Raw genomic sequence first — 26524 nt, forward strand, 5'->3', positions numbered from 1 at the left:
AATCAGCTAATCACCAGGTGCACGTGTTGCCCTGCTTAGAAGCTATTGAAGCACTGCTAATGAGAAAACCAGCCCTGCAACTTTTATAACCAATTTAGCTAAGGTGAAATTTCGTTGCAGTTGGCCCTAAAGTCACAGGCTTCACGGGGTATGACCGACTGCATACACAGGTGTGTGCAGCGGCAACAATGGCAGTTAACGACTAGACAGTAAACCAAGGATATAGAGGACTTTCGCCAGGGGGCAGAAATCATAGTAGTGGGGGATTTTAAGGCCCATGTGGAGAACCTGGACAGCCGCACAGATGCTAATGGTAGGCTGCTCCTGGAGCTGGCGGACTCGGATCACTAGTTTGACGGAGAAGTGCTGTGGGGCAACGACCTGGTCCTCGCGAGATCGCCGGTACTGCATAGATTACTGCCTCATGACCGAACCAATGTACGAAGGCCTCAACAGGATGGTGGTAGATGAAGATGGAGCAAGCAATCTGGGAAGCGACCACAAACGGTTACGCCTGGCTTTCCAAACCGGTTTTCAGCGCAAGCGACAGCAACTCTCTGTGGCGGTAACTCGCCCAAATGAATAGGCCCTACTTGAGAGGGCAGCCAAGCTGGAAGCGAAAGCGGATATGCTGGAATCCTACGATCACCTGGTATTAGAAATGAAAGAGGCCATGGGGCAGTGGGCTCAGCAGGCACGAAGTCGGCACAGGCTTAAGCCATGGTGGAGCAGAGAAGTGGCAGAAGCTATACAGTGCAGGCAAGAAGCGAGCCGTGTCCACAGACAGCTGAGCAAATACGGGGATACAGAAGCGGTCCTGGTTGCCTGGGAGACCTACAGGAGGCTGAAACAGGATGCAGCTGTGCTGGTGCAGGGACGTGTTGGGGGCATGAACAGGAAGTTCATGGAGGATTTGAAGGAGGCAGGGAGGCAGGGCACCACAGTGCTTCTGGCGATACAAACAGAAGTCGAACCAGCAGATATTCCAAGTGACACTGCGGGGGTTGCCGGACGGGGAGGAAGTGATAGGGGAAGAGTGGCTCCGGCCACTGCAACGGCAAGATGCCCGGACACCCTGTCTGAAGACATGGCTGGCTCGTATGTGCTGCTTACACCTGAGGAACCAGCCGATGCCGACCTACGGTTGGCACCAACTGAGAGAGAATTTAAGAGCGCGGTGAGCAGAGTGGATGCAGGGACAGCAGTAGGGTGTGATGGGTTACCGATGAGCCTGATCAAGACGCTGGGGCCCAAAGCACAGGTGAGGGTCGAGGAGTTTGTGGCAAAGGCACTGGGATCGGCGGAGGTACCGGGGGATTGGAAGAGAAGCAAGCCGAGACCTCTGTACAAAGGCTCAGGTGATAAGCGAGACCTCACAAACTACAGACCGATCCCCACAACCCCGGTCCTGTATCAAGTGACCATGCAAGCGGTGAAGGCACGACTCCAATGGTGGGTGGAGGCCACGGGAATCCTTGGAGAGCTTTAGATGGGTTTCCGGCAGGGATGTCGCATAGAGGACAGCCTCTTTGTCATCACACAAAGCACTGAGCTGGCGGTCCAGGCCGGGGTCCCATCGTATGTGGCTTTCCTGGACATAGCTAAGGCCTATGATATTGTGGACCGAGAGATCCTCTGGAAGATACTGGCAGAGATGGGCCTGGCTGACGAGGATCGCGTACTGCTTCAGGCAATCTACAGTGATGTGGCGGCAAAGGTGGAGTGGGATGGCCATAAGACTGCACAGGTAGAAATGCCTCGAGGCCTCCGGCAGGGTTGTCCGCTGTCCCCACTCCTGTTTATGGTATATGTTGCAAGGGTGGTCCAACTTCTCGAGGACTTGGATTGTGGCTTTATTTTCAGGCATAGGGAGAGCGGGCAGCTGATGCAGAGACAGATCCCAGCGCTGGAGTATGCTGATGATTTTGCACTCCTTGCAGGCTCTCCAGAGGAGCTGCAGAAGTTGTTAAACTTACGTGGCAAGTAGGTGACGCGACTGCGTTTCAGCACCACAAAGTGCGTGGTGTTGGTTTGAGGGGAAAAGACGCCCGGCCCGACACAACACGGAGCCTACAGGGCAACGCAATCCTCAGGACCACCAGCACAAAGCATCTAGGCATCAGACTGACAACCAGCTCACTACCTCTTGGCATGAGAGAGAGATGAGAGGCAAAGCAGCCAGGCAAAAAGGAGTGCTGTGCCAGAGGTCCTTGTGGTTGTATAGTAGATACGAGGTGATGCGAGCGCTGTGGAAGATGGTAGCAGTGCCGGGGCTTACCTACGCTAAACGCCGTACTATGCCTCTCCTCAGGAGTGCGGGAATTCCTGGAGAGGCGTCAGAGAGAGGCAGGCTGGTGCTGGGAGTGCACAGGCACACACCCGTGGAGGCGATACAGGGGGAGATGGGATGGTCCTCCTTCACCGCAAGAGAGGCGGTGGCAAAGGCGACATATGAGAATCGGCTACTGAGGCTTCCGGAGGAGAATGTCGCACGACAGGTGATGGTTTACACCATTTTCGCCGACAAGTCGACGAAATGGACGAGAAGAACAGCTGCACTGCAGCGGCGTTTTGGGTTACCGACGATCTGTCTGGAGGAGGCGGTGCAGAAACCGAGGGACCCAATGGGCAGGGGAACACGGCTCCAGGTGCGACAGAAAGAGGCAGCTGCGTGGCGGAAAGCCAAAGAAGAAAAGTCGTCCCTCAAGTGGTATCGGAGTGAAAAGCTCGAAATCCACACCAAGTGCTGCTACGACAACTCGAAGGGAAGCGCACTGCTGGCGGAGGAAAGCGGGTGTGCTGCGCACACACATTTGGAGAGCGCGCTTCACCGAGGGGGTTTCCACAACGTGCGCCCTCTGTGGAAAGTCGGACGAGACACTGTGTCACGTGGTCCTGGAGTGTGGTGGCATCTTTCCACCAGCCCGCACACAGGCACTGCCCACCGCACTTGGTTTCAGGACGGAGGAGGTCGGGGCCGCGGAGGTTACCAAGAAATGCCTCGAGTTTTGGTGGCAGCATGGAGCGCTGCGCCGATGACTGTGCGAATTTATATTTTTTTTTCTGAAGTTCACGAAAAGATGTTTCCATGATTTTTTTTTCTTTTTTATGTGGTCACGCCGGTTTAGACAGGGCCAACTACGGCAACCCGATGCAAAGGGCAGGACCACCATCACCATCACGGGTACCAGGTGCATAATGTGCACGAGCAAGAAAATGCATTACGAAAACAAGTTTTCTCTTTGGGTACACAGGGATCACATGGATTACATACAGCTGAAACGGCCTGCCCCCGCGAAGGGCCACACCTTGTCAAGATCACAAGTGCAGAGTGCACGCGGCAAAATGATGCCTCCAACGTTGAGTCGGTAGAATTGAGCTTTCTCTCACAAAATGAACAAATTTCATTCAACTCAATTAATTCGTTGCCTACTAAGTTTGTTTCCGCATTTCACATGTATCCGAATAAGGGAATTGAAGTTGGCCCTAAGCTCGTAAATATACTCCCTGATCTCGTAATAGCGAGATACTGGTGTTAGTTATATGAAGCAGGATCTCAAGTCTTCCCCATAAAACGAAAGCACAAGCTTCATGATGCTGCACAAGAACACAGTGCACAGAAGTTTCCACAAATAATCCAAAATTTTAAAATTCCAGTACACAAATACAGGATATCACGCAACTCTTCAATTCCATTGCCATAATGTATTCCAGAAATTGCTGTCACATGTACTTCAAATGCCAAATGGTCATCAAGATTCTGAAGTGTAGGCTTGAATGGTAATACAACATAAACAGGTAAGGTCTTAGGTTAAAACCAATTTATTCCAAACAGACAAGTATGCCAGCTAACAGGGTTAAGCACAGGATAGAATGTCAGTACCGATACATCACTCACTTCTCATAAAAACTTGCTTTTCCAACTCACAGCCACAATCGCCCAAGCTACCTTGAAAGAGCTCACTTGTAGCACAGTCACACAAGCCTTTATCGAATTTTTTGCAAATGAAAAACAATATGTACACTTGGCAAGCATAAAGTATAAATAGCAAAGACAACAAATTTTTGTGCTTCAAACATCAGCTCACAAGAAGTTCATGGCCTGCACGCTGAACACTAAGCAGTTTTTGTCCCAATTCGATGCCACACAACAAACTAGTACAGAGTGGGGAATGTTTATGACTAGTACTGCATCACAAAAAAATAGTGACTCAGATCAAACAACACAGAAGTGTTTCAAGAGAAGGAAAAATAATGTCAGTGCGAGGCACTAGCAAGGCAGCATACGAGAAGAAAAGGCTGAGCATTTTCTATTAGGAAGCGCACCCTGGAAAAGCAAGGCATAAGTGTACACAGAATGAGCCATTTTGCACGTGCCCCTTTGAAACTTTGGCTTTTTTTTTGCAGCATTTCACATTTTTCTTGCAGACAAGAAAATGAGATACTCCAACTGCAGATACTTTTTTCGCAGAGACTGCACGTTCATACAGGAGCTCGCAGGTGACAATTTTCATAGAATAAAAGTAGGTGCAAAGTTAGAGCACAAACCAACCAGGCAAGAAAAAAGTGCTGGGAGCTGCAAGAAAAACAGAGAAAAACAAAACATTCTCCCCCCCCCCCCTACTTTTCACTTCCCTTTTCCAAGCTTCCCAATGTTTTCTTCAGCATGCTGTGTATACACCCATGGAGACTGAATAGTACATGTACATAGATATCTTTTGTGTATTTACACACACATGCACACATGTACTATTACATTATATATATGTACGTGTGTATCGGTGTTGCCAAATAAAAAACGCCCACTGTGAGGTGTTTTTCATTAATGGTGCATGCAGCTCAGCAGCAGCCACCACCGGCACTTGCTCCACCACCACTTGACGGCATGCTGGGACTGGTTGGCGAATGCTGGGGACCAATCTTGATGCCATTGGCCTGAAACACAAGGGAAAAGGCTATCTCCATACATCACCAATGCACTTGACAGCACTAAAACTGATGCAGAACTGCAGCTGGACAAAGTGACAGCATGGCATCCAACTAAATTTATTTACCGTTTGAGTATCTAGTTTTTTCCAATGTGCACAATTCAATTTTTAAGTAACACATTAGAAAGCTCTAATTTAAATTTTTAATTTGAAAACTCAAACAAAATTTAAGACATGCGAATTAATGTTAATTGAGATAATTAGTGTTCCTAAGGCAACATGGCCTTTTTATTGCTGTCATTGTCCCTTGAAGAAACCTCATAATTAATTTCAAAGCCCCCTGAATCAAAGTGCATTTTTTAAGAAATGCGTTGGCTTTTTACGCTAGTTTGCCACGCTGGAAAACAAATTATGCAAACAACACCAACAGTCAATAAATTTTGCAATGCTATCTGTCATGTAAAAACATAGCCAACCATAAAATTTTAAGTTTAACCAACTTCCGGAAGAGTAGATGACATAACAGGTCTACAGATGTTTCCGGTTATCAAATTATCTTGGGCATGACCAGGGGTGGGCATTAAGGCCCAACATTTTGGACGGATTTTCGGCGTCGGCCAGCGGCACACAGCGGCGACACTCAACGAGGTTTATTGACAACGCTTAATAACAAGATACTCTAGGTTTCGACGTATTTCAAGCGTGGCGCAATGCGGCCTGATCTTCCCTTCTTAATGGCCCCGAATTTAGCAGGCCAGTTTTCAAAAATGTTGCGCTAACAGAACAGTTTTTTACTTCATAAGGACTTCTTATAGCTTCATAAAAACTGTCTGTCACTCTCGCGCAAATATATACAGTATTTTGCTTGTTGCCTGTACTGAAACACGTGCACCAGTGACATAGCATCACCAGCAGCAACCGTGCTCACTAGTGTGCACTTCGGCATTCTTTGCATGTCCCTGTCTGGAAATGAGTACATCATTATCTATGGTACCGTACAAAGCTGCACCATTTGCCATGACCGGAGCACGTGCGAGCGATCGGGTGCTTCGGACGCGGACGTAGCACTTGCGGACGACGGCATTGCCAGAAGCTCGCTTTGTAAATGGCCTCCGAGCTCGCTCACATGACGCGGCGCGCAGTCTCGGAGGCCATAGTTTGTTGCTTCTTGCTTCTACCGCCACTTCCGCCGTTGGCGCTGCAGTCTGACATGCTTGGTCTTGGGGCGCTGAGCGAGCGTGAACTGGCGGCGCATTGTTCTCAATGCCGCCAGCCTTCGCTACATGGTGCCGACGCTGAAAATCTGTCACAGATTTCTTCCTTGCGGTTGAGCCTTTAGCTACTAGACGAGTATACTTGGGCACGGCACTTATACACCATAGATATAAGGTCCAAAAATGAAAAATGACACCCCTGAAAAATGAAATATCAGCAGCCACACGCCGATATGCGACATGAAAAAGTCTACATGCAAGAGTATCACTGTTAAACATTACGTTTAAAAACATTACCAAAACAGATTCAGATGGCAATTGTGATACAAAATGGACACGACAATCTGTGACCAACTCTAATGTGCCTTGGCTATTTCTCTGTGAATGGCACTTGCAAATGGTGCCACAAGCGCAATAGTGCCATATTCATGCCTAGGTCATCTCGGATCGTGTGTGCTTCCGATGTGCATGAGCGGCACTTATCAGTGCACTAGGTTGGCATCCAGTGCCTGCCTGTGCTTTAAACCTGCAGCACATTTTCTATTCCAGTTCCTGAAACTATGTCAACATTGATAGCCAGCAGACATGGGAACCAAGGGGTTGTAACCTCCTGAAGACATCACAAGTTCATTTCCCTCAAGCAATAAGGTGAGGGAATGCAACGAAGGTTATGTGTGGGCAAAGGAGCAAGTAGTGCATTGTGCTGCTGAGGCTATCTATGGTTGTGCGTTGCTGTAAATGGCAACATAGAAAATGCCCCAACTTGCCTTTATGGAACATCTGAGTAGAAGGATCAAAAAAGAGCACTAGTGCTCTCGTACATTTGTACTGCCATAAACAGGGAGTGTTTATTGGTAAAGTACCATGTTCTCGGCTATATAGTGCTGTACAAGGTCTTGCAAGTAGTATACCATTAACGCTTAACCGGAACATACATAGACCCTTTTCTTTACCTTGAAGTAAAAAAATCCCCAATAAACAATATGTGTTTAATATTACAAAAGCACTGTCACCGGTAGCAAGCAAGCACTAAGTCCGCAAGTGCATCCTCAAGCTGTGGATTAACAGTACAATGCCAACGAAATGAGATGTTTTACGTGGGTTGCGTGTCAACAGATTTCATTTTTGTGCCCGCCAATACCACACGCATTATTTCGGAAACTCCAACTGGCGTTGAGCCGCCATGTTGCCATTTGCTTCGGCAAAGTGAACAACTTTTATCATGAACGCCCCTGAAACCTGTCTCTTCGTGCAGCAACCCATCCCTCAGCAGATGAAAAAACAGGAAAAACAAATCACACATGAGGTCGATTGGAAGAGCGCACACAAGAAGACAACAACATTTGGATCTGGCTACGGCTTTGCTCGTGCATTTGCCAACATGCATGCGGTAGGCTGTCAGATGACCAACACACATTCTTCTAAAGACAGTCACTATACAGTTGACTCCCTTTAGGACGAACTCGAAGGGATGGTGAAAGCTTGTTCTGTCTTACCAGAAGTGCCCCCCCCCCCCGATAAAATGTAAAATTAAAAAATAATAATGTGGCAACATGTCACATACTGCACGGAGACTGCCAGAAAGTCCAAATAATCTGGAATATTGGATTTGCCAGAAAGTAAGTGATTTTCTTCCACAAGTGGCAAAAAAAAAAAGGTGTGCTGTATTCTCAGATTGTCATTGTAGGGATACCTTCAATTTAGCTTGACAAGTGCAAAATGCATCGACATCTACGAGCGACGACATTCTTGGCACAGCGATGGGCATGCTATCTTATCGCAGTGCGGAAGCACTGCCGCCTGTTGACGCGTCCAGGAATAGTCACGCCAAATATCATGAAAGTTAACGTATCTTCGAAAGTGATCGTCCAAGAATATGACCTAACTTTGCCAACATCGTGCTACACACACATGTATTCATTCGAATCAAGGCTGATAGTTTTTTTTTTTTTCAAATATTCATATACGAAACTCTAGGGTCGGCTTAGATTCGAGGATTTTAAAAAATGCACCAGCTTTTAGCTGAAACTGATAAATATGGTGCATAGTTAACGCCATCTAGAAAAGTCAGTATCGCAGCCGCTACTAGCCGCGCCAGCAGTCAACTGAAGTACACGGGGGACGTCGCCATTCTGACCCGTGTCGTATCGGTATGGTGTAGCATCGGCACGCGGCATGGCATTTTTGTAATTTTCGTAATGGCACCAAACAGGTGATGCCACTATAGTGTCGCTTTCTAACGAATACCCTATTTACTCGAATCTAACGCATACTTTTAACACGACCCTACATCTGCATTACTATATAGCTGACGGCCTTTCAAAATGGCCGCCCTGCACGCACTCGAGCCTAGCTACCGTAGCTTCCTCCGTTGTGCTGCAGTATACGTGCTTAGGCAATAGTCTACCGTTTGTCTTCACGTTCTTTGCGTCTGCTCTATCAGCATGAAGTACCGAGTTCATCACGATGCCGCATTTAAAAGTTATGTGTGCGGAGACAGACGGAAATCGGGCCGCATCACGGGCGTTCGGAGAATCCAAAACTTGCGTGCGGGACGGCGTAAACTTGAGGAGAGGATTTTCGCCAGCAAGGCAATGCGGAACGGTTTCAGTGGACCGAAGCCTGCGACGATCCACTACGGCGATACGATCGCCTTGGCACTATCTTTAAAGCAATCTGCGACGGGAAAAGTCCACGGCGCGCCGTGTTTTCGCCGCTTATAGGTTGCGTTGAAGCGAGAGGCATGCTAGCACGAAGGTCAATTTGCTTGCTGCGCTTCGTCACTCAAGCGTTTTGACAGTTCGTTTCCGGGGTCAACGAGCGAGATGTGTTCATGTTTGCTTGTGCGCGCGTGACACTGTGCTTGTTAATTTATTTAGTAAGCGAATGTTTGCAAGTTTATACGGCCGATAAAACTGCTATCCTTACTTCATATAGCGGTCTACTAATTTGCTATCACATTCAATGAAACTGCGACTTTTTTTATTCAACGCAACTTCAGTGCATCGGGAGGAAAGCTGTTTTTCCAAATGACAGTTGTTTTTCTGTTCGAAAGCATGAGGTGCGCGGTACTGTAAAGGATTTTTCTGTCATCACGGAAAACGGATGCACATTACAATCGAGAACGCATTAGAATCGAGTAAATATGGTAGTTGTGCGAGCCGTAGAGGCATCATCAAGCGTTCAAGCCGGGCGGGACTTCGACATCGATAAGAAAAATTTCCGTCGTTGGAGGGGGCCACGGGAGATGCTTTTTGCGTGCGCCGCAACGAGGATGGCAAACATTGATTGTGCGCTCCTTAAAAAAGTGCAGCATCTCTAATGCACTTGATGGTACTGAAAATAGTGCACTGTTTGAAGATGGAAGATAGCAACGAGGCTAGCAGCGATGGTGATGTAGAATGAGCTCGGCACGTTCATATTTAATAAATGCTGTTTCATTTTGCGAATGCTGTGCTCACTTTTTTGTTCGGCCTACATTCGAGGAAAGTTTTTTTTTTTTTTTTTTTTCGGGCTGCGAACTTTTAGGTGGTTGACTTAGAATCGGAGTCGGCCTAGATTCAACTAAATACGGTTTGCTTGTCTTTGTTCTAGACAGTCTGTGGCCACAATTTATGAGTGATGCCTTTATGTTATTCCTTTTCACGCTTTCTGCTCTACTTTTAGTTCTACTCCGATGGCGGCTGTGTATGGCACGGTCCCTATCTTGAAAGCAATCTGCGATGGGGACAGAGTCTGGGTGCGACGAGGGCTGATGGCTTCGTGTGCACTGTGTTCTCACTGCTGGTTTGCGTTGAAGCGAGAGGCAGCATGAGCGTAAATTTACTCACTGCTGCTGCCGCACTTTCTCACGCCAGTGTTTTGACAGCGAGTGTCCGTGGTCATCGAGCGAGATGTGTTCATGTTTGCCTGTGCGCACGTGACACCGCGCTTCTTTAGTTAGTAAGCGAATGTTTACAAGTTTATATGGCAGACAAAAATGCTATCCTTATTTTGTAAAGCTGTCTAATAACTTGCTATTGCAATCGATGTTCTGCCTCTTGGGAGAAATGTTATTAAATGCAAAAGTTAATAAGACTCTAAAACATGCATATTCGCTGCTAATTGTAGTGGTTTCGCTTGTCAACGCATCCGTGGCATTATGGTTTTAATATTGCGCTTCTGTTCTTACAGGTCTTGTGTTCAAATCCTACTGTTAGACAATTTTAATAATGTTTAATCCTTTATAACGCAGTACCTTCTTAAATATGATGACTTTGCAAAAACACGAAGCCGTTAAAAGCCAGAAGGAAGAAGTTTAGGCAAATCCACGTACTGCCCATCATTCCCATGCTGCTGAGCCAGCCTGCTTGCAGCTCCCGTAGACACTAGTGCCACAGTTCCCTCTAGTATTATTAACATGCTGCACAAGATGCACAATGAAAGAAAAAAAAGGACAGGACAGAGCTTGTGGGGATGCGAGACTGTCACGCGTCCCCAGATGTTGCCTTCCTCGCATGGCTCCCGTCTCCTGTAATCTGGCTTCGCCACGTGACTGTGGTCGGTGTGGTTGCGGAGTATTACGGGAGATGGTGGTGGTGTCTAGCATGGGGCAAACATATTCGCTCGCTATCCGGTCGCGGTGAGTCGGACTTCCTCGATTGGTCGCGCGCCCATCGGCTTAGTAATTCGGCTAGCGTGCATTAGTGTATGAAAGGTGCAATAAATGCCCTTTTGATTGTCTACACTACTGTGTTGTCATTCCTTTGTCCGAAGAGCACGTGTGAGAGTCCACAAGCTCTGTCCTCTTTCTTTTGACGCTCCGCCTACGTTATCAACGAAGTCAGCCGAACATGAATGGTGAATAGGAGCCCAACGGAACTCGTACGACAAATAGCTCAAACGCAGCCTTTACAGCTTAGTGGCTTGGCTTATCTCGCGGTTTAAGCGCGGCCAGTGAGTGCTACTGAATGACTAGTACTCGCTAGTTTCGATTTTGAATATTTTCCTCCGTGGCAAGCCTCGCCTTTGATGCCATCCAAGATGCCATCCAGCATCTTGGATGGCTGTACCTGGCATTAAAAAAAAGGCCTGCTTCATTTGCACTGAAAATGTTCGTAATCCTTGATAATGGAAATGATGGTCTCTTTCCAGGTGTCAAAGAATGCCGTGTTGACGCTTGCAGCCTCTCCTTTTACTGTTCGGCAGCATATCCCACGCCCGTTATTTAAAGCGGTCAATCCACTCGTGCGACACGCAAGACTGTGGCCCTCACCTGCTTAAACCATTTGAAAATGGCCTCATCAAGCTGCATGTGCTCCAAAAGCCGGGCTTGCTAGCATCTGACATCGAAGGTTGGAGAGTCTTCAATTTAGCTCCTTTTTTGACAATAAAATTCAGGCTAGAAGGCGTTAGTTCTAGTTCTTTCGCTATGCAAACCCTTTTCCGCATCAGGTTTTCTTATACTGTGCAGAAAGTACTCAACTTCTTTTGCAGCGAAAATGATTTCCGCTTTCTTGATACAGTCAAACCTCGTTAATACGTAGTCGGCCGGGAACAACGTTTAGGTACGCACTAAACGATGTACGGATTAATCGCCAATGTCAGTTTAGCAGCTACTGACCGACCGGAAAAGAACTACGTCACAATGCTCTCAAACACACACTCTCAGGCCCGCTTTATTTGCAGGTAGGCAGGAAAAAAATCGGTTATCTTCACTTTCCGCGAAGATGGCATCTTCGAACAGAACACGACAACAACACGACCGCAAGCACACTGTCGGAATGAAGAAAAAAAAAAAAAAAAAGAATGTCGCAGTTTCACCCCATAGGCAAAGCATCGATTGCGATTGCAAATTAGTAGACAACTATACGAACTAAGGATAGTAGTTTTATCGGTCATATGAAATTGTAAACATATGCTTACTAAGTTAACAAGCATGGTGTAAAGCGTGCACAAGTAAATATGAACACATCTCTCTCAATGACAGCGGAAACTCTATGTCACAACGCTGGAGTGAAGAGGTGCGGCAAGAGCAGCGAGTGAATTGACCTTCATGCCATCAACGCGAAGAACTAAACATCGAAAGCACAGTGCACATGAAGCTACCGGCACTAGTCGCAGTTTGTTCACATGGCAGATCACTTTGAAGTCGAGGCCCGCGCAGACGCGCACTTTCTCCACGTCGTAGATTGCTTTTAAGATAGGCGCCCGGGCAGCCGCCGCATAACACCCCCCACTTTCTCACTCCCCCGTCGTGCCTTGCGCGCGACAGAAGCACGCTTCCGCCCCGCCTTTCTCCCGCATGCGCGAGATTGGATTGGGCCGCAATTGTCGGCTGACCCTCGCAAGCTTTCACTCGCACATACAGCGTACGGCGCGCGGCGACAGTGTTACCGGGTTTAGACTTTATACGGAACCTCAAAGCGACGACCACGACCATGGCAGAAATGCGCCTGGAGCGTCCGTGAGGTTGCTATTACAATAAAATGTGTTTCTGCATGGTTACTACTTGAATTGGATTTGACGGCGACAGTGAATTCGCACCTCCTACCAGCACCTTCTTCGCGTTACCGGAAGCCAAATCTCGAAGGCCATGCTCTTGTGCGCTGCATTTGGCAACAGCTGTATGAGCAGGAAATGCATCACGGTGGCCATGTTTTAAGGTCCCTATCGCTGGCGGCTGTCGTCCGGGCGTCGCAACTCGAGAATCGAACGTCTCTGCACATGAGATTTTGTCGACTTTGGGCCTATGTGTGTATAACTAGAAAGAAAATAGTATGCACTAGCCATTTGGTGGCAAATGAGCGACTACAGCTTAAGCGGTCAAGCAATACATGGGGTTCAATGGGGGCTGGGTGGGGGAATCTTCGCCACTACGTTTAAACTGCAATTACATATTAAGCGGGTACGTATTGTATTAAAGAGGCTTGACTGTATAACCCTGGTAGAAGACTACGCTTCTATGTTACACAAAGCTGCCACACACTGGAGCCAACGAAAAAACAGGTTTCTGCATGTCCACGTGGCTTACACACTGTAAGGGATGATGGGCGATGAAGCAAGAAAGCTACAACACACAGTCAGCCGCAATGACATGCAAAAGCAGTTGGCACAGTGCCAGGAAGGCAACTTGATGCATTGGAGGTGTGAAAGGATGTTGAAGCGAAGGATGAAGCACACGCAGCAAGCTTGCACGACGAGTCAGCAGCACAAAGGCAGCGCGAGAAAACTGCAGAAAGCATGGACACCACCCACAATAAAGATGACAAGTCCATGCCACTGCAACGGCTCTCTGGGCAACAGAAACAGATATCGAAGGCTCTACTTTTGCTAACTGCGTGCACCGTAACCGGTTACAGGGCCAAAGCACGGCATAGACACCGTCTCTGGATAGCAAATACAGATCTCTCGAAGGACATGTTTTTGCTGGTGGGAGCCAGAAACACGTTATGGGTGTCGCCCCCACCATTTCGTGAGGCTAATCCTATAGTCAGGCCCGGTCAAGCTGCATGAAAAGTAAACATGGCTGTTGGCACTCTCCGCTCGGGCCGGCTCAGAGTGCCAGTACGCGACGTAACAGCGGGGTTCCCAATAGATTGAATCCTATGGGAGCTATGCCGGGAGTGGCCAAAAACAATGTAGCAGCCAGGAATGTAATGCAGTTAACACCTAGATATAACGAAATTGACAAATTTCTGAAAAACTTCATTATAAAGAGGATTTCGTTATATGCAGGTTTGGCACGAAAATTCGAAAAAGAAACGCTTACCGTATTTACTCGATTCTAACGTGCCCTCAATTGTAACGCGCACCTGTTTTCCGTTTTCGTCGAAGCACTCATCCTTGGAATGTCACACCAGGTACCGGATGCGTGGACGCGTGTCGTTTCGCACAAGCGCGAGGCATCGGAAACGAAGAGCGAGCGTCACGATGGCGTTGTAGCGTCGTATAGTGTTACAGTAGAACCCCGCTGTTACGTTCCCGGGGGCCGCGTTTTCCAGGCTGTTCGTTTTAGGCCGGTCCCGGCACAGCTCCCATAGAACCCAATGCATTGGTAACCCCGCTGTTGCGTCGCAAATGTGGGACCGTTCCCGCATCATACGTTGCGAACTGCCACCCCACGCCGGCCCGAGCGGCCATTTTGACTTTTCATGTCGCTTGGCTTGGTGGCTTGACGATGGCATTGGCCGCCCAAAGTGCCAGGGGCGACAACTATGACGTATTTTCGGTTTCCGCCAAAAAAAGTATGGCCCTTGAGATCCGTATTTGCTACATAAAGATGGTGTCTATGACGCGTTGTGGCCCTAAAATTGGTTTTGGCTTATAGATATCCCGTATAAACTCCCAAGGGCGATAACGCAGTCGCCGCGCGCCGTATGCTGTATGTGCGAGTGAAATCGTGCGAGGGGAGCCGACGACCGTGTCTAATCTCGCGCGCGCAAGAAAAGCAGGGAGGAAGCGCACCTTCTTCCGTTGCGCTCAAGGCACCAGCGAGCGAGCGAGGGGGGAGGGATAGCGGGGCGGCGTTGTACTGTACTCTGACATCAACTGCGTACTGCGTGGCGGCACGCGGGCCGTATCTTGAAAGCGATCTGCATTGGGGCAGAGTCTAGCAGTGTAGGTGCGTCGGCGGCTCGTAGCTTTGTGCGTGCTGTGTGTTCTCGGCGCTCAGTTTGCGTTGAAGCGATAGACAACAGCACGAAGGTCACTTCGTTCGCTTCTCCAGCGGCGCTTCCACACGCCGCCAGCGTTTGACAGCGCGTGCCCGCGCTCGAGTGTGATGTGTCACAGCGTGTACCAGCGCGTCGGCAACATCAACTGGAAAAGGAGAGAGTGCCGGCTTGGCGGGCTAGGCCAGCTGCATCAAGCGGCAGGATCAGGTTTGAATGAAGGGAGGGGGAAAGGTCACGCCCGCGGCGGCAAGATCACCAGGTCGAGGGATGCAGGCCCGCCACGCACACGTGCGCTCGCTTCGCATTCCGTCGCGGTGGACAAGGTGCTTCCGGTTGCCGCTCGAGCAAAAATGACAATATTTGGGGCGAAATCTCTAGGTTGTCGGAGGGGGAAATTAGTTATATCGAGATCTCCTGCTGCCACTTCGTTATGTAGAGGTCTCAATTACATGTGCTTCTATGGAGTAATGGCAGGGGAGTAATGGCAGGGAATAGAAAAACTTCGTTACATCCAGGAATTCGTTATAAGCAGGTTTAACTGGAGCGGGGTTCTACTGTAAAGACGCAACCGCATGCATGCGATTTTCAAGCGACAGCGACAGGTTGTGCCATCGCGGAGGGTGATCCGTCGCTGTCGCTGGTCGTGTCCGCCAAAAAATATCGCTTGTCGCCCGGAAGTCAGCGCGACGACATCCGCTAGGGACAGCGATTGCTCAACGCCACGGCAGCAATCAGTCTGGACGCTTCGATCTGAATTCGCTCTTGCAACTTGCTCTCTGCTGTGACAGCAAAAAATAAATAGTACAATCAGTCATCGCTTCGTCTCATCGCTAGCTAAGTATCGGCGCTCTCTTGTCGTTATTATTGAGATCGGTTGTTTGTTTTGACGCTGTTAGGCCTGAGACGCCACCATCAGCTGAGAAATTGTTTACTCAACAGTTTTACTCAACAGATGGCGCCACGGCATTTTACGCTGGCGGCATGGGACGGATTTCCACTGGGGATGATAGCATATTTTAGCTAGATCTAGATCTAGATAAAACGTTGCCCTTTTGATAAAATTGAGATTTCTTTACGCGCGCACGATAAAATTTATTCGCACAACAATGCAAATCCGTTGCTACTCTTTTTCGCGATGTCACGTCATGTGGTTGCTCCATGCCGCGACACGACAGCGCGACAGGGTGTGCCTCTCGCGTCGCTTGAATATCGCGCGCATGCGGTTGGGCATCTACAGGAAGCTTAATAGCACTTGCACTACATATGTAAACCAAGGCACCTATCAACGAAATGATGTTGTGGGACCCGACAGTTTGTCATTGGAAAAGCATGGCAGTTTTTGTGTTTCTGCCCCTCGACTTCCGTCAAAACTGATTTCTCACTTCGCTCTATGGTGGCTGACACGGCGGTAGTTTGGGAGTATTCCCACTTCTCATAGTTCATTGCAGCATGCTCACTTTCACTCTTCATAATCGGCATTCTTGCACGTGTAGTTTCAAGTTATGGGCATCGGGAAAAATGATTTCTATCGTGTTTCTTATCACTTGAAGTGTTCACTCGAAGTGTTACGGCAAGACGCTCACTGGAACAGCTTCTTTGCAGGCATGCAATTACTTCCTTTATCGGCAGGCGCTCGCAAACCATCGATACTGCCACATGTGCGTTTCCTTCTGCAAGACGTGCGAGAACTGATATAATCTCTTCTAGCCATTTATCAATTGATCACTGCAAGTTTCTCCTCTTCATTTTACTGACGGGTGTGCACCACTAAGATTGTTGGCGGGCGCTCACATGGCATGCCTTTCTTTTGCTTTCTTGATGCCATTCTGGTTGAAGACTACGCTTCCAAGGTAGACAAAGATGCTCCAGACTGGAGCCAAGGAAAAAAACTGGTTTCAGCTCGTCTGCGCAGCCCGCGCAATGAAGGAGATGACAGGAGATGAAGCAAGGAAGCCACAACACACCGTCAGCCACATTGACACGTAAAAGTGGTTGGCACAACACCAGACAGGCAACTTGGCACATTGGAGGTGTGAAAGGATGTCGAAGCGGGAAGCAAGGAAGAAGTGGATTGTTAGAGAATACGGCCATAGGAAATGCAGTTTCCTAGGGCAGTATTCTCCAACGATCCACTTCAGTTTATATTCTTATGACTGTGACCCTTCATGATTGCTTTGAATGCGGCTCAGAGGGCGCCAAACCGCCATCTTTACTGCAATCGCACCCTTGATGAAACATACGGTAAACGTCGAAAATGAACTGGATGGTTTCAAAATATGGGGTTAAGCTCATTACAAAAAATGTGTAATACCAAATGCAATGAGTAAAGTGGAGGAAGACCTGTCTAACAGTGACGACCAAGATCAGGTATGAATAAATTTACTATGAAGCTAAACTCCACAGGTTTAATCTTTTTCTGGTGGTGAAAGTCAGAAGCATGCTACTTTCTTATTCAAAATTAGATGCACATAAAAAATTGGATCAATATGGCAACTCAATACTGCAAACAATATGTTGTTGGTCACGTTCACCTATGACGTGGCACTTTTTTCGTGCAAGTTGTGGAGACATCAAGCGTGTTGTACCAGAGGACAGCAAAATCTCAATTTCTTTATAACTTCCACTTCCTCTGCAAGAGGGCACTTTTTTTGCACTTCAATATTAAATGCACTTAGCACATACACAGTTTACTTGTCATCACTACAGTAGCTGTCTCTGATTGAAATACCATTATTATGAGGCATTATACACAGTTAAGTGTTTAAAAATGTGCCAACATAAAAACTGCATGTTGCACCATTGATGTTTCCTTTGTCAACACATTCCTGTGCAAAGCGTTAGCAGTACCTGAAAATGGTGGCTGAACATAGCCTTACATTACCTCATTATTTATGTCAAAGACACCTTCCTGGATTTTTTCATAGATCTCCTTGGCTGTGTTGATGAAAGCCTCCTCTACGTTGGCTGCAGTCTTAGCTGAAGTCTCCATGAAGATAAGGCCATGCTCACGAGCAAAGGCCTCACCCTCTTCTTTCTTCACTTCCCTTCGAGTTTCCAAGTCACTGCATTTCATGCGACCACATCACATGCTATAGGCACTTTCACCATAATGCACAACACACACGTCCAAATATAATGGCCACTATTGACGACAGCAAACAAACATTTGCTTAAAATGAACATTGCAAAAGACCTGTGAAAGCCCATGCACATAAGACAGCATGTATACAGCTCAGCAACGGTAATTAAATACACGCAAAACTTATTCACTAAAACAAATATAGAATTCCCTGACCCCAGGAAAAAGCTGGAGAAATGACCATAAATCAGGCCTTTGACTTTCAACACACATTCCTAACTACTTCTTACATGTTTCCCCAAAGAGTAGATGGCCCTGTACTCTACATTTCCCAGCAGATACCTCTTTTCAGGACGAAGGACCACAGTGACCCAAGTGAGATGCAAGCCACTGAAGCTGGCAGTGCAATAAACAAATTTTTCCATGTATAACTAGCAGGCCAAAGCATATGCTGTATTTTGAATCCATCACTCCAAGGCAAGGTTCTCTGCTGACAAAGTTATAGACCTAGCATTGTGGAAGCCAGAAGTGCCCTGGGCTCAAGCAGTTGACTACAATGGGTCACAGCTTTTGGGTAACAAACTCAGAATGGGGTGATCTTTTCAATTTTTACCAGTTTAGAATTTACAATTACCAGATTTCCAACATGGACCAAAAAGAAGATCCAATTTGATCTAGCTTCACGATTCACATTGTAAGCCTGGTTCTCAAGACTGCATTGTCTAGGGTTTCATTCAATGTTTACATAATTATACTATCAATGAATATCTTTAATGTATAATAACTATCCAAGGAGAAAATGAAGCAAGACATTGGCAAGTTACAAATTTGCATAGCATGCGGTCTACACAATACTACTAGCCCCCGTTAAGTGCAAGATACACACCTGTGAATGATTGCGCCTCAGATGCAGCCCAAACAAGCTTTTCTTTTCTTTCTTTTTAGTGTCTAATAGTAACATTGGGTACAAGATATTGCAGTTACGAATTATTAAATAGAAAATATCACAGCTACCTCTTTAATGGGATTAATTTTAGCATGTTTAAGAGTCAACTACGTGACTGCCTTTGTGAAAATTAAGTTATTTTAAAGGAGTAGTGACACGAAAACTATGTGTCCCACTTTTCTTCCTTTCTTAGGTAGCGGTCGACTTCACAATTACTTCACAAAGCCTTAATTCCTAAATAGCGCTGCGCCACAAATGATTAATTACAGCACCTTTTATACGACCTTTTCAAAGTGTGCGTCAAGCACAGTAGGACTTCATACTTCACGTGAAAATGGAGACTTGTGAAAATGGATACTCGTCATGCAACTGAGAGCAGAGGATAAGAACCCGCCAGTCAGCCTGGTAGGGTGGTTCAAGGCCGTACAGTGATTTGGCCCTTCCAATTGTTCGCTTTTCTTGGAAACGCAGGGGGACACTCTCTCCCCTCTTGTCCTGTCAAGTGCTAAATGAACTCTGGTGGTTTTGTCAGGCCATGGGCATAAGCGTGCATATGTCAGTGGTATCTGGTACCAAGAGGTTTCGATGATATCCCGAGCTTTTTTTTTTTCGTTTTACATCAGAAGCCGCACTGCACTTGGCGCGCATTTTGAACAGGTCGCATTAAAAGGAAATGTAATTATTTGTTGCGCTCTCAGGGAATTGAGGATCCACAGTGTAATCACGGGGTTGATTGCTATCCAATAAAGAAATAAAATTGAGACAAACTTTATGTCAATACTCCGTTAATGCAAGCATTGAAAAATGCTAAATATGTTAAAATAAATGTTAATGTGTGCTGGCCCTTGTTCACCTGAATTTGGCTCTGCAGTCAAACGTTCATTCAGATGTTCTCGAAGAAGCAAGAATGTAATAATTTACATTCTTGGTTCTTCAGGAACATCTAAAAGTTTAAAATAAATGCTTATATGTGTTTAAATGCACTCTCTATTAGACTAAAATTTTGATTCTGCTTTTCTCAAGAATCAACTCAATCAAATCTGTGAAGCGCTATATGCATAAACTTCTTACTAGATAGGCCAAGTAAACATGGCTGACTGACCAAGTTGCAACTGTCAAGTCGTAAATCTGTAACACAGTGTGCCACTGCAAAGGTACAATTAGTTTGCCAACCAAGTGGGCCCACAAGCACTCACACTAATAGGCTGACAATGAGAAGTAATGAATGTAGTTATTTTTTAAAACTTTGAATACCTTTTCAGTTTCAAATCTTATAAAAAAAAAAGATCTACAAGGCCACAGGTGCCAACCACACCAAGGGAATTAAGCATTTTGTAATGATTATTTTTACTTTCCATTTCTTTTTGTCCATTATTGGCTGTCAGCAAGCCACCCCAGTTATTGCCAGGTTGGCCACTCAATGCAATGGATGGTCAGAAGTTTTTTGAGAAAAAAAATTGCAACCAATATACAGTCCCTTGCTTTCATTTCAGCATATGGCTGTGCTAGCTGAGCTGTCAAAAGTACACAGAAATCAACAATTCTGAAATATGGAATGTCCTTAAAGGGAAACTGAACAGGTTTAAAAAACAAAAATCAAGTTATAAGCAACATTTGATACTTTTGAACACCCTGAACACGAAAATCGACAAGAAATTTGACATGGCGCAACCAAAAACACGTTATTAGCAAAAAACTCTAAGCTGCGGCTGGGCGGCATGCGGCGAATCCGGCTCGCATCGATGATTGGTGGAGCGCACCGTGATGTCAATCCATGGGTCTACGAGAGCCCGCCGCAACGTGACAGCTTCTGACCAGGTACGGCGACTACCTCGCAGACGATTTCGCGCAGTTTAGTCGCTGCTATGGATAATTTTGATCACTTAGGGATGATTTGCGTGACACCATGCGCGTTTGAACCAGTGGCCCGACAACGAGAAACACCTATGCCAAGCGCGAGTGCGATAGCCAGCGCGGAAGTTGGAATGGAGCACGCCGGATCCGAGGACCTAATTGTGACATTTACCCGCGTTGGAAGTTTTTCTGAAGCTGTACCATTCTATATAGCCTAAGAAGTCGGAGTGAGATTGTATTATCTTCATACCAGGCGTCCTTATAACAAAGAACACGGAAAGAGAGACTCGTTTTGTACACAGTACATTCTACTGTTGCTGGTTTGCAAGTAATAAAGTGCAACTGCCGAAGTGCCCTGAAAGTACACATCACATGGAAATTATTGTATTTGCGATATAATTTAATTCAGTGTAGATATTAGGTACAAAGATGCCTTCTGCTGTGCTCTGAGCGCAACACACAATGCGTGCAATCATTGCGTTGTTCGGTCTTGCCACGAATGCAGAGACGCACTGTCAGCACAGTGAATTTTGCAGTTACGAAGTTACTAAGATAACAATACAAGGTGCAGAAGTGCCAGAAAAAGATACACCGCACAGAAGTGAATTTTTCTTATTTTTGCAGTATAGTTGTGTTGTTTTGTGACCCACGGTGCTAGAAGCAGCGTTCGACACCCCGACGGCGTGCTAGGGCTGCTTGCAATATCATGCGGGAATTTGACAAAAAAAAAAAAAAAATGTGCCACTGCACGTTGTTATGCATATCTATACGGTTTACTGTAGTTCTATTTTATGCTTTTTAGCCCTACATTTCCGGTTGTGTTGAAACGATCAGAGGTAAAAGCCCACTCCTGTCGCCTCACGCCTTTGAACAATCCACCGCTTTCCTTAAAGCAAGTGATGTAAGCAATCATTAGGCGCATGGGAACTTAGGTATTCGAGTGCGGCTGGATGCCTGGCGTGACATTGAAACTTCATTTTAGGTGTCTTTTCTAGCTGGCGTATATTTCTGCTGCGACAGGTGCAATGGAAATAGAAGAAGAATGTTTGTGCTGCCAGGTTCTTGCACACGGTCTTGCCTACGGAGGTGTCACACGACCACTTTTGATCGCGATCAAGCCCGATCTGGATTGAAATTCTCGACTGCAATTGGCTCCCTCGTCCAGTTTACGCTAAGAATCACAACCGAGAAATTCGACCCAGATCGGGCATGATCGAGATCAAAAGTAGGCCATGTGACGCCTGTATTATACTGGCAACGCCCATTCTGAGGCCATAGTCACAATTTTGGGTGACACATTCGCATGGCGAGTCCCGCGTCTGGGCCGCATTCACGAAACTTGTCTTAGGTGGTCCGTCACAGCCTTGGTTGTCGTCTCCACAACCTCAAATAGCATGCGACGAACCGCCGACCATTGAGGACACGTTCTTTATTATAGAAATCAGAGACGTTCCACAAAATACAGGCCCAGATTCGGAACTCTTCGGGGAAAGCATCGCCAACGACAGAAGCGAGAAACGGAGATTTAAGTGACAGAATGAGAAACAGATGGCGATTACCCAGAAAAACAACGTGCATTTTTTCTACATTCAGCATAAGCTCCTACATTCGACATCTCTGATGGTAATCGTACACTGTCCCGAAAATGTTTTGAACAGAGAAGAGTGGTTCTTGAAGGCTTGAAATTACTTCGTTTCACCGCTGCGATCCACTGAGCAGCTTGTTTTTTCTGCCGTGGGAAATTGTGAAAGATAACGTCGTCTCGGCCGCCGGTGCTCGTACAGCCGTAGGCAGCGTAAAAGGATGGCATGGTGACACTGTATGTTTCTTAGACGGAGTTCTCCTTGCGGTAACAGTCCTTTGAAGCGTAAGCCGGAAACATAGGGTGGAGATCTTGATCATTTGCGGTAAAGGCCATGGATACAACATGACTGACGCGCAAAACTTGCACACGATTTCTGCGCGGGCGCCCGGGACCCCTATATTGACGTCATTTCCGCTAGCTTTCTCCTTCCGCCGCCGCCGCCGCGACTCCGCGAGCCGCTGTGGGCAGAGCATAGCTACGAATTTAATTCTTAATTACGCCACCGCTACTTGTATGATCAAAAAACAAAACTTCGGGGATTTCAAGTGTCTGCGCTTCAGAAAAACGTCACTTTTTAGAAATCTAAAACCTGTTAAGTTTCCCTTTAATATAGTTAAATTTAAGTTACTACAGAAGCTATACAAGCACTGAAATTTACCTTTTGTTCCCAATGAGCATGATCACCATGTTGGAGTTTGAGTGCTGGCGAGCATCCTCCAACCAGGTTGTCAGATGGTTGAAGGTGTCCCTTCTAAGAATTGAAACGAGATATAAGTGCATGCACTGGTGAAACATACACTATGGGCAAGAAAGTGGGGCATACCGTGTGATGTCGTACACAAGGAGAGCTCCAGCTGCTCCCCTGTAGTAGGATCGAGTGATTGAACGGAATGCTTCTTGGCCAGCCTAAAACCAGCAAAAACCTGTCATTGGTCATCTAGGCAGCAAGTTGCAAAATTTCTAGTTAGGGGCACTGAATGCAAAATCCTTTAATGCTACACAAACAAGACATTTAGATATAACACCTCAAAAAGACTGGACATAAAGAAAATTTTAAAATATTGCTGTGAAAACACAATTAAAGGTTTGTAAAGGTTCTCCATAAACCAGCAGGTACAATGGGCTCAGACAAGCGAGGCCAAGTAAAAAAAATCTTTTCGGGCAGCTGCTCAGTGCTGCCACGGCTGTGGACTCCCCTCACCCGTCCCCCATTTTCTATTATTATGCGACTTGGTTTCAGCGTGTTCTTGAGAAGGAACAGCAATCCTAAAGAAAGTAAAAGGTTATAAAAACATTCCAGTATAAACAATCTTCAAAACGTTCATGAAAACATTGGAATGGCATAGCCATGACACTGATATGGAGAATCTCTACAAGTTGCTTTCATGCATACAATGGCTTTTCTTTTACAGACAACCTCCTCATTGAGTTTTGAAATATGGCAACTACAGTAGCCCTGCTTGCATAAAGTGCCCATTAGAGCACATGCAGTGTGGAGGCACTGCATGTGCGGGGCAAAGCCTGTGAAACACATCCTTTATGCATCCAGTAGTTGTACATCAAAACATGCCTCTAATTGGCAGCAGCCCCAGTGGTACACAAAACAAAGTGATGGAATTACCACATAGCATTGCCCGGGAGGTGCTAGAACTACAGATGTGTTTAGCGTCACAAATGAATAACTAAGCTACAAGAAGTGAAGTGAGGGAAGGAGACCACCTGGGGTTTTTAAAGGGGCTATGACAACCCATTTTCGAGGTTGAATTATGCATTTCATGTTAAACAGTACATATCTCACACCAAGCTGCCAAATGTTGAGCATATTAGGTGCAGTAGAAAATTTGTATTTGCATTTTTTATACTGCAGTTCAACCTTATAGCAGTCTGACAACACTAACTGGTGATGAAATGCCTTGCACCCTCAGCTATGGCTTCCTCGGAGTAAAAGCCAATCTTGAAGACCATGCTTATGCACACTGCAAACACCAGAAATGATTGTAGGAGCCAGAAATATGTCATGGCCATCATGTGTTATTTTATTTTCACATTTGCATCTCAGCAGTAAGCTTGAGACAGTTTATTCAGACGTCTGGTTTGTGCTGTACACAAATGTACACCCTTGCTATACATTTGAGTGCCAAACACGTAAAGCAAGACACCTAATGTGGTTTCAGACTGTTTCGAAGTAGTTGACACAGCGGTAGCTCCACAGTTCCTGACATCACACTACACATGCCAAAATGGTGGTTGCTGTTGGTGGGAGGGGCTTAAAGGCAGCGATTTCAATTTGAATTTTCCAGTTAAAATGTGTGCCCTTCAGCACATACACCCAGCAAATATTTCATTGTTATAAGCAAGAACGCGACATGGGAGCACTGTAGTAAGAAATTTATTTTACCACAGAACACACGCAAAAGTTAACCGTGCACTAGCTGCTCAAAGTTATATCTGATATATTGTTAAAACCAGTATCGTTATAAGTGTTGTTAAAACCAGTATCGTTATATCGTTATAAGCCTGTAGCAAACGAGAAGTCCCAGAAAGCGGCGGATTTCACCCTTATTCACAGGCGTCGAGTGAGGGGCAACAGTTGCCGTTTTCTCTGGGTCGGGTCGAACACCAGCGTTACAACATGGCCAAGAAGTTTGTTGTAGGCGAAATGGCATTTTTCAGGTTTAAGAAAGAGACCAGCTGTATGAAAGGCCTAAAGGATGGCATCAAGTCATTCATGGTGACACAAGGGGTGGGGCAGTGGTTGTGAGGGTCTGGCACTCATACTGCAACACCTTCTGCCGAAGCATTCATTAATTAAATTCTGGGGTTTTAAATGTCAAAACCACGATCTGGTGCGGTGCATGAAACCTTACACATCAAGTTCCGATGAGAGGTGAAGTCCCTTTGGAGGCTCTCTCTTGCCTCGTCTTAGGACATGATGCGAGATTATACCACATGTATTTTGTGTTTAGTATCTTAATTTTTACTGCAACCTACCACAAAGATGCTAATCAGATTTGATAAGCTCGACTTTTGGTTTGCATAAATGTGGTCACATACGCATACAAAATACACTAAGCTTAGCCGAAAGCAAAATTAAATGATTTTTAAGCACTCCATAAACCCAAGAACTTTCGAGGCCTTGGAAATCGTAGTTTCACATTCAAGAATTTTGAAGGACCACTATGGACCCCTGGACTCAAAATGCGACTGCTTTTGTTCTGACATGCAACATTGCAAAGTATCATTAAAAATGACCAAATGATCGTGACCGGTTGCAAATGGCTGTCGTAAACTGTAAACCACTGCTTTTGCCTACTGGCCTTACATGGCTGTGTTTAGCCTGCAACTTCTATTTGCTGAAACTATCCCTCTTAAACCTCTTGAATTCAAAATTAAGCACATATTTTAATTTGGTTTGTAATTATGTTGATGTTCCACTACATCAGTAGCAAGGAGCTTTTATTTTGCAACTTAGTTGCACAATTAAAAAATCTATTTCTTCTGGTGGACAGCATGCAACACACAGCAGGCACCTAGGTGGTGCCTGCTGTGTCAGATAAGAGGTCATGCTGAGAAGCTGTGCTGGTAGTAGACTTTCTTGGTTCTGCATCGTTTCGGACAAGCAGAAATAGCTTTCCTCGCTATGAGATCCTCACTATGCAATAACGAGAAGGGAAACCAAGAAGCCGATTTTCGTTAGCCACACCCATGTGAAGTCAATAGTTAATAAAGCCAAAGAAAGGATACAGGAAACTATTTGTAGTTTTTAATTGAATTGTAGAAATGATAAGGCAAAGAGAAATGAAAGTGGACAAAAAAATTCGTGCAGGAAACATCAATGATTATTATCAAAATATATGCGAATAGCCGAAAGCTTCTAGAAAGGCATTCACTTAATTAAACGAACAATGCGTTTGATGTATATTAATTAAAACAACGGACATTTACCGTATAAACCAGATTATAGGTCGAGTGGGAATATAGGTCGACCCTCAAGTTCATGTGAAAAAAAAAAAAGAAGAAAAAATGAAACAAACAAAAATCACCAACATGCATTTATTTTCGAAATGGCACCGCTCACCCACCACTGGGGCTGTAGTCTCATTCGTCAGAAGTAGCAGAACTTTTTTTAAGAAGGCGACCGCTTGTCCATGATACGATTATGAGGTCCGCCGTAGTGGGAGACTCCGGATTAATTTCAACCCGTGGGGTTCTTAACGTGCATCCAATGCACAGTACATGGGCATTTTCACATTTGCCCCCATTG

The 26524-nt window shown here is 46.0% G+C and overlaps 1 protein-coding gene across 1 annotated transcript in view; it reads right to left on the bottom strand.

Moving 5' to 3' along the window:
• Positions 1-3804: 3804 nt before the first annotated feature.
• LOC119466290 (ras-related protein Rab-2A) overlaps positions 3805-26524 on the bottom strand; it is a 30938-nt gene continuing 8218 nt past the window's right edge. The window contains exons 4-7 of the mRNA XM_037726773.2: positions 23084-23166; positions 22919-23011; positions 17678-17858; positions 3805-4935 (exon numbers count right to left, since the gene is read on the bottom strand). Coding sequence (XP_037582701.1) covers positions 4840-4935; positions 17678-17858; positions 22919-23011; positions 23084-23166 — 453 coding nt within the window. The 3' untranslated portion in view covers positions 3805-4839. The remainder of the gene's footprint in view (positions 4936-17677; positions 17859-22918; positions 23012-23083; positions 23167-26524) is intronic.

Source organism: Dermacentor silvarum, chromosome 1 (assembly GCF_013339745.2).
Source record: "Dermacentor silvarum isolate Dsil-2018 chromosome 1, BIME_Dsil_1.4, whole genome shotgun sequence".
In the NCBI taxonomy this organism is placed as follows: domain Eukaryota; kingdom Metazoa; phylum Arthropoda; class Arachnida; order Ixodida; family Ixodidae; genus Dermacentor; species Dermacentor silvarum.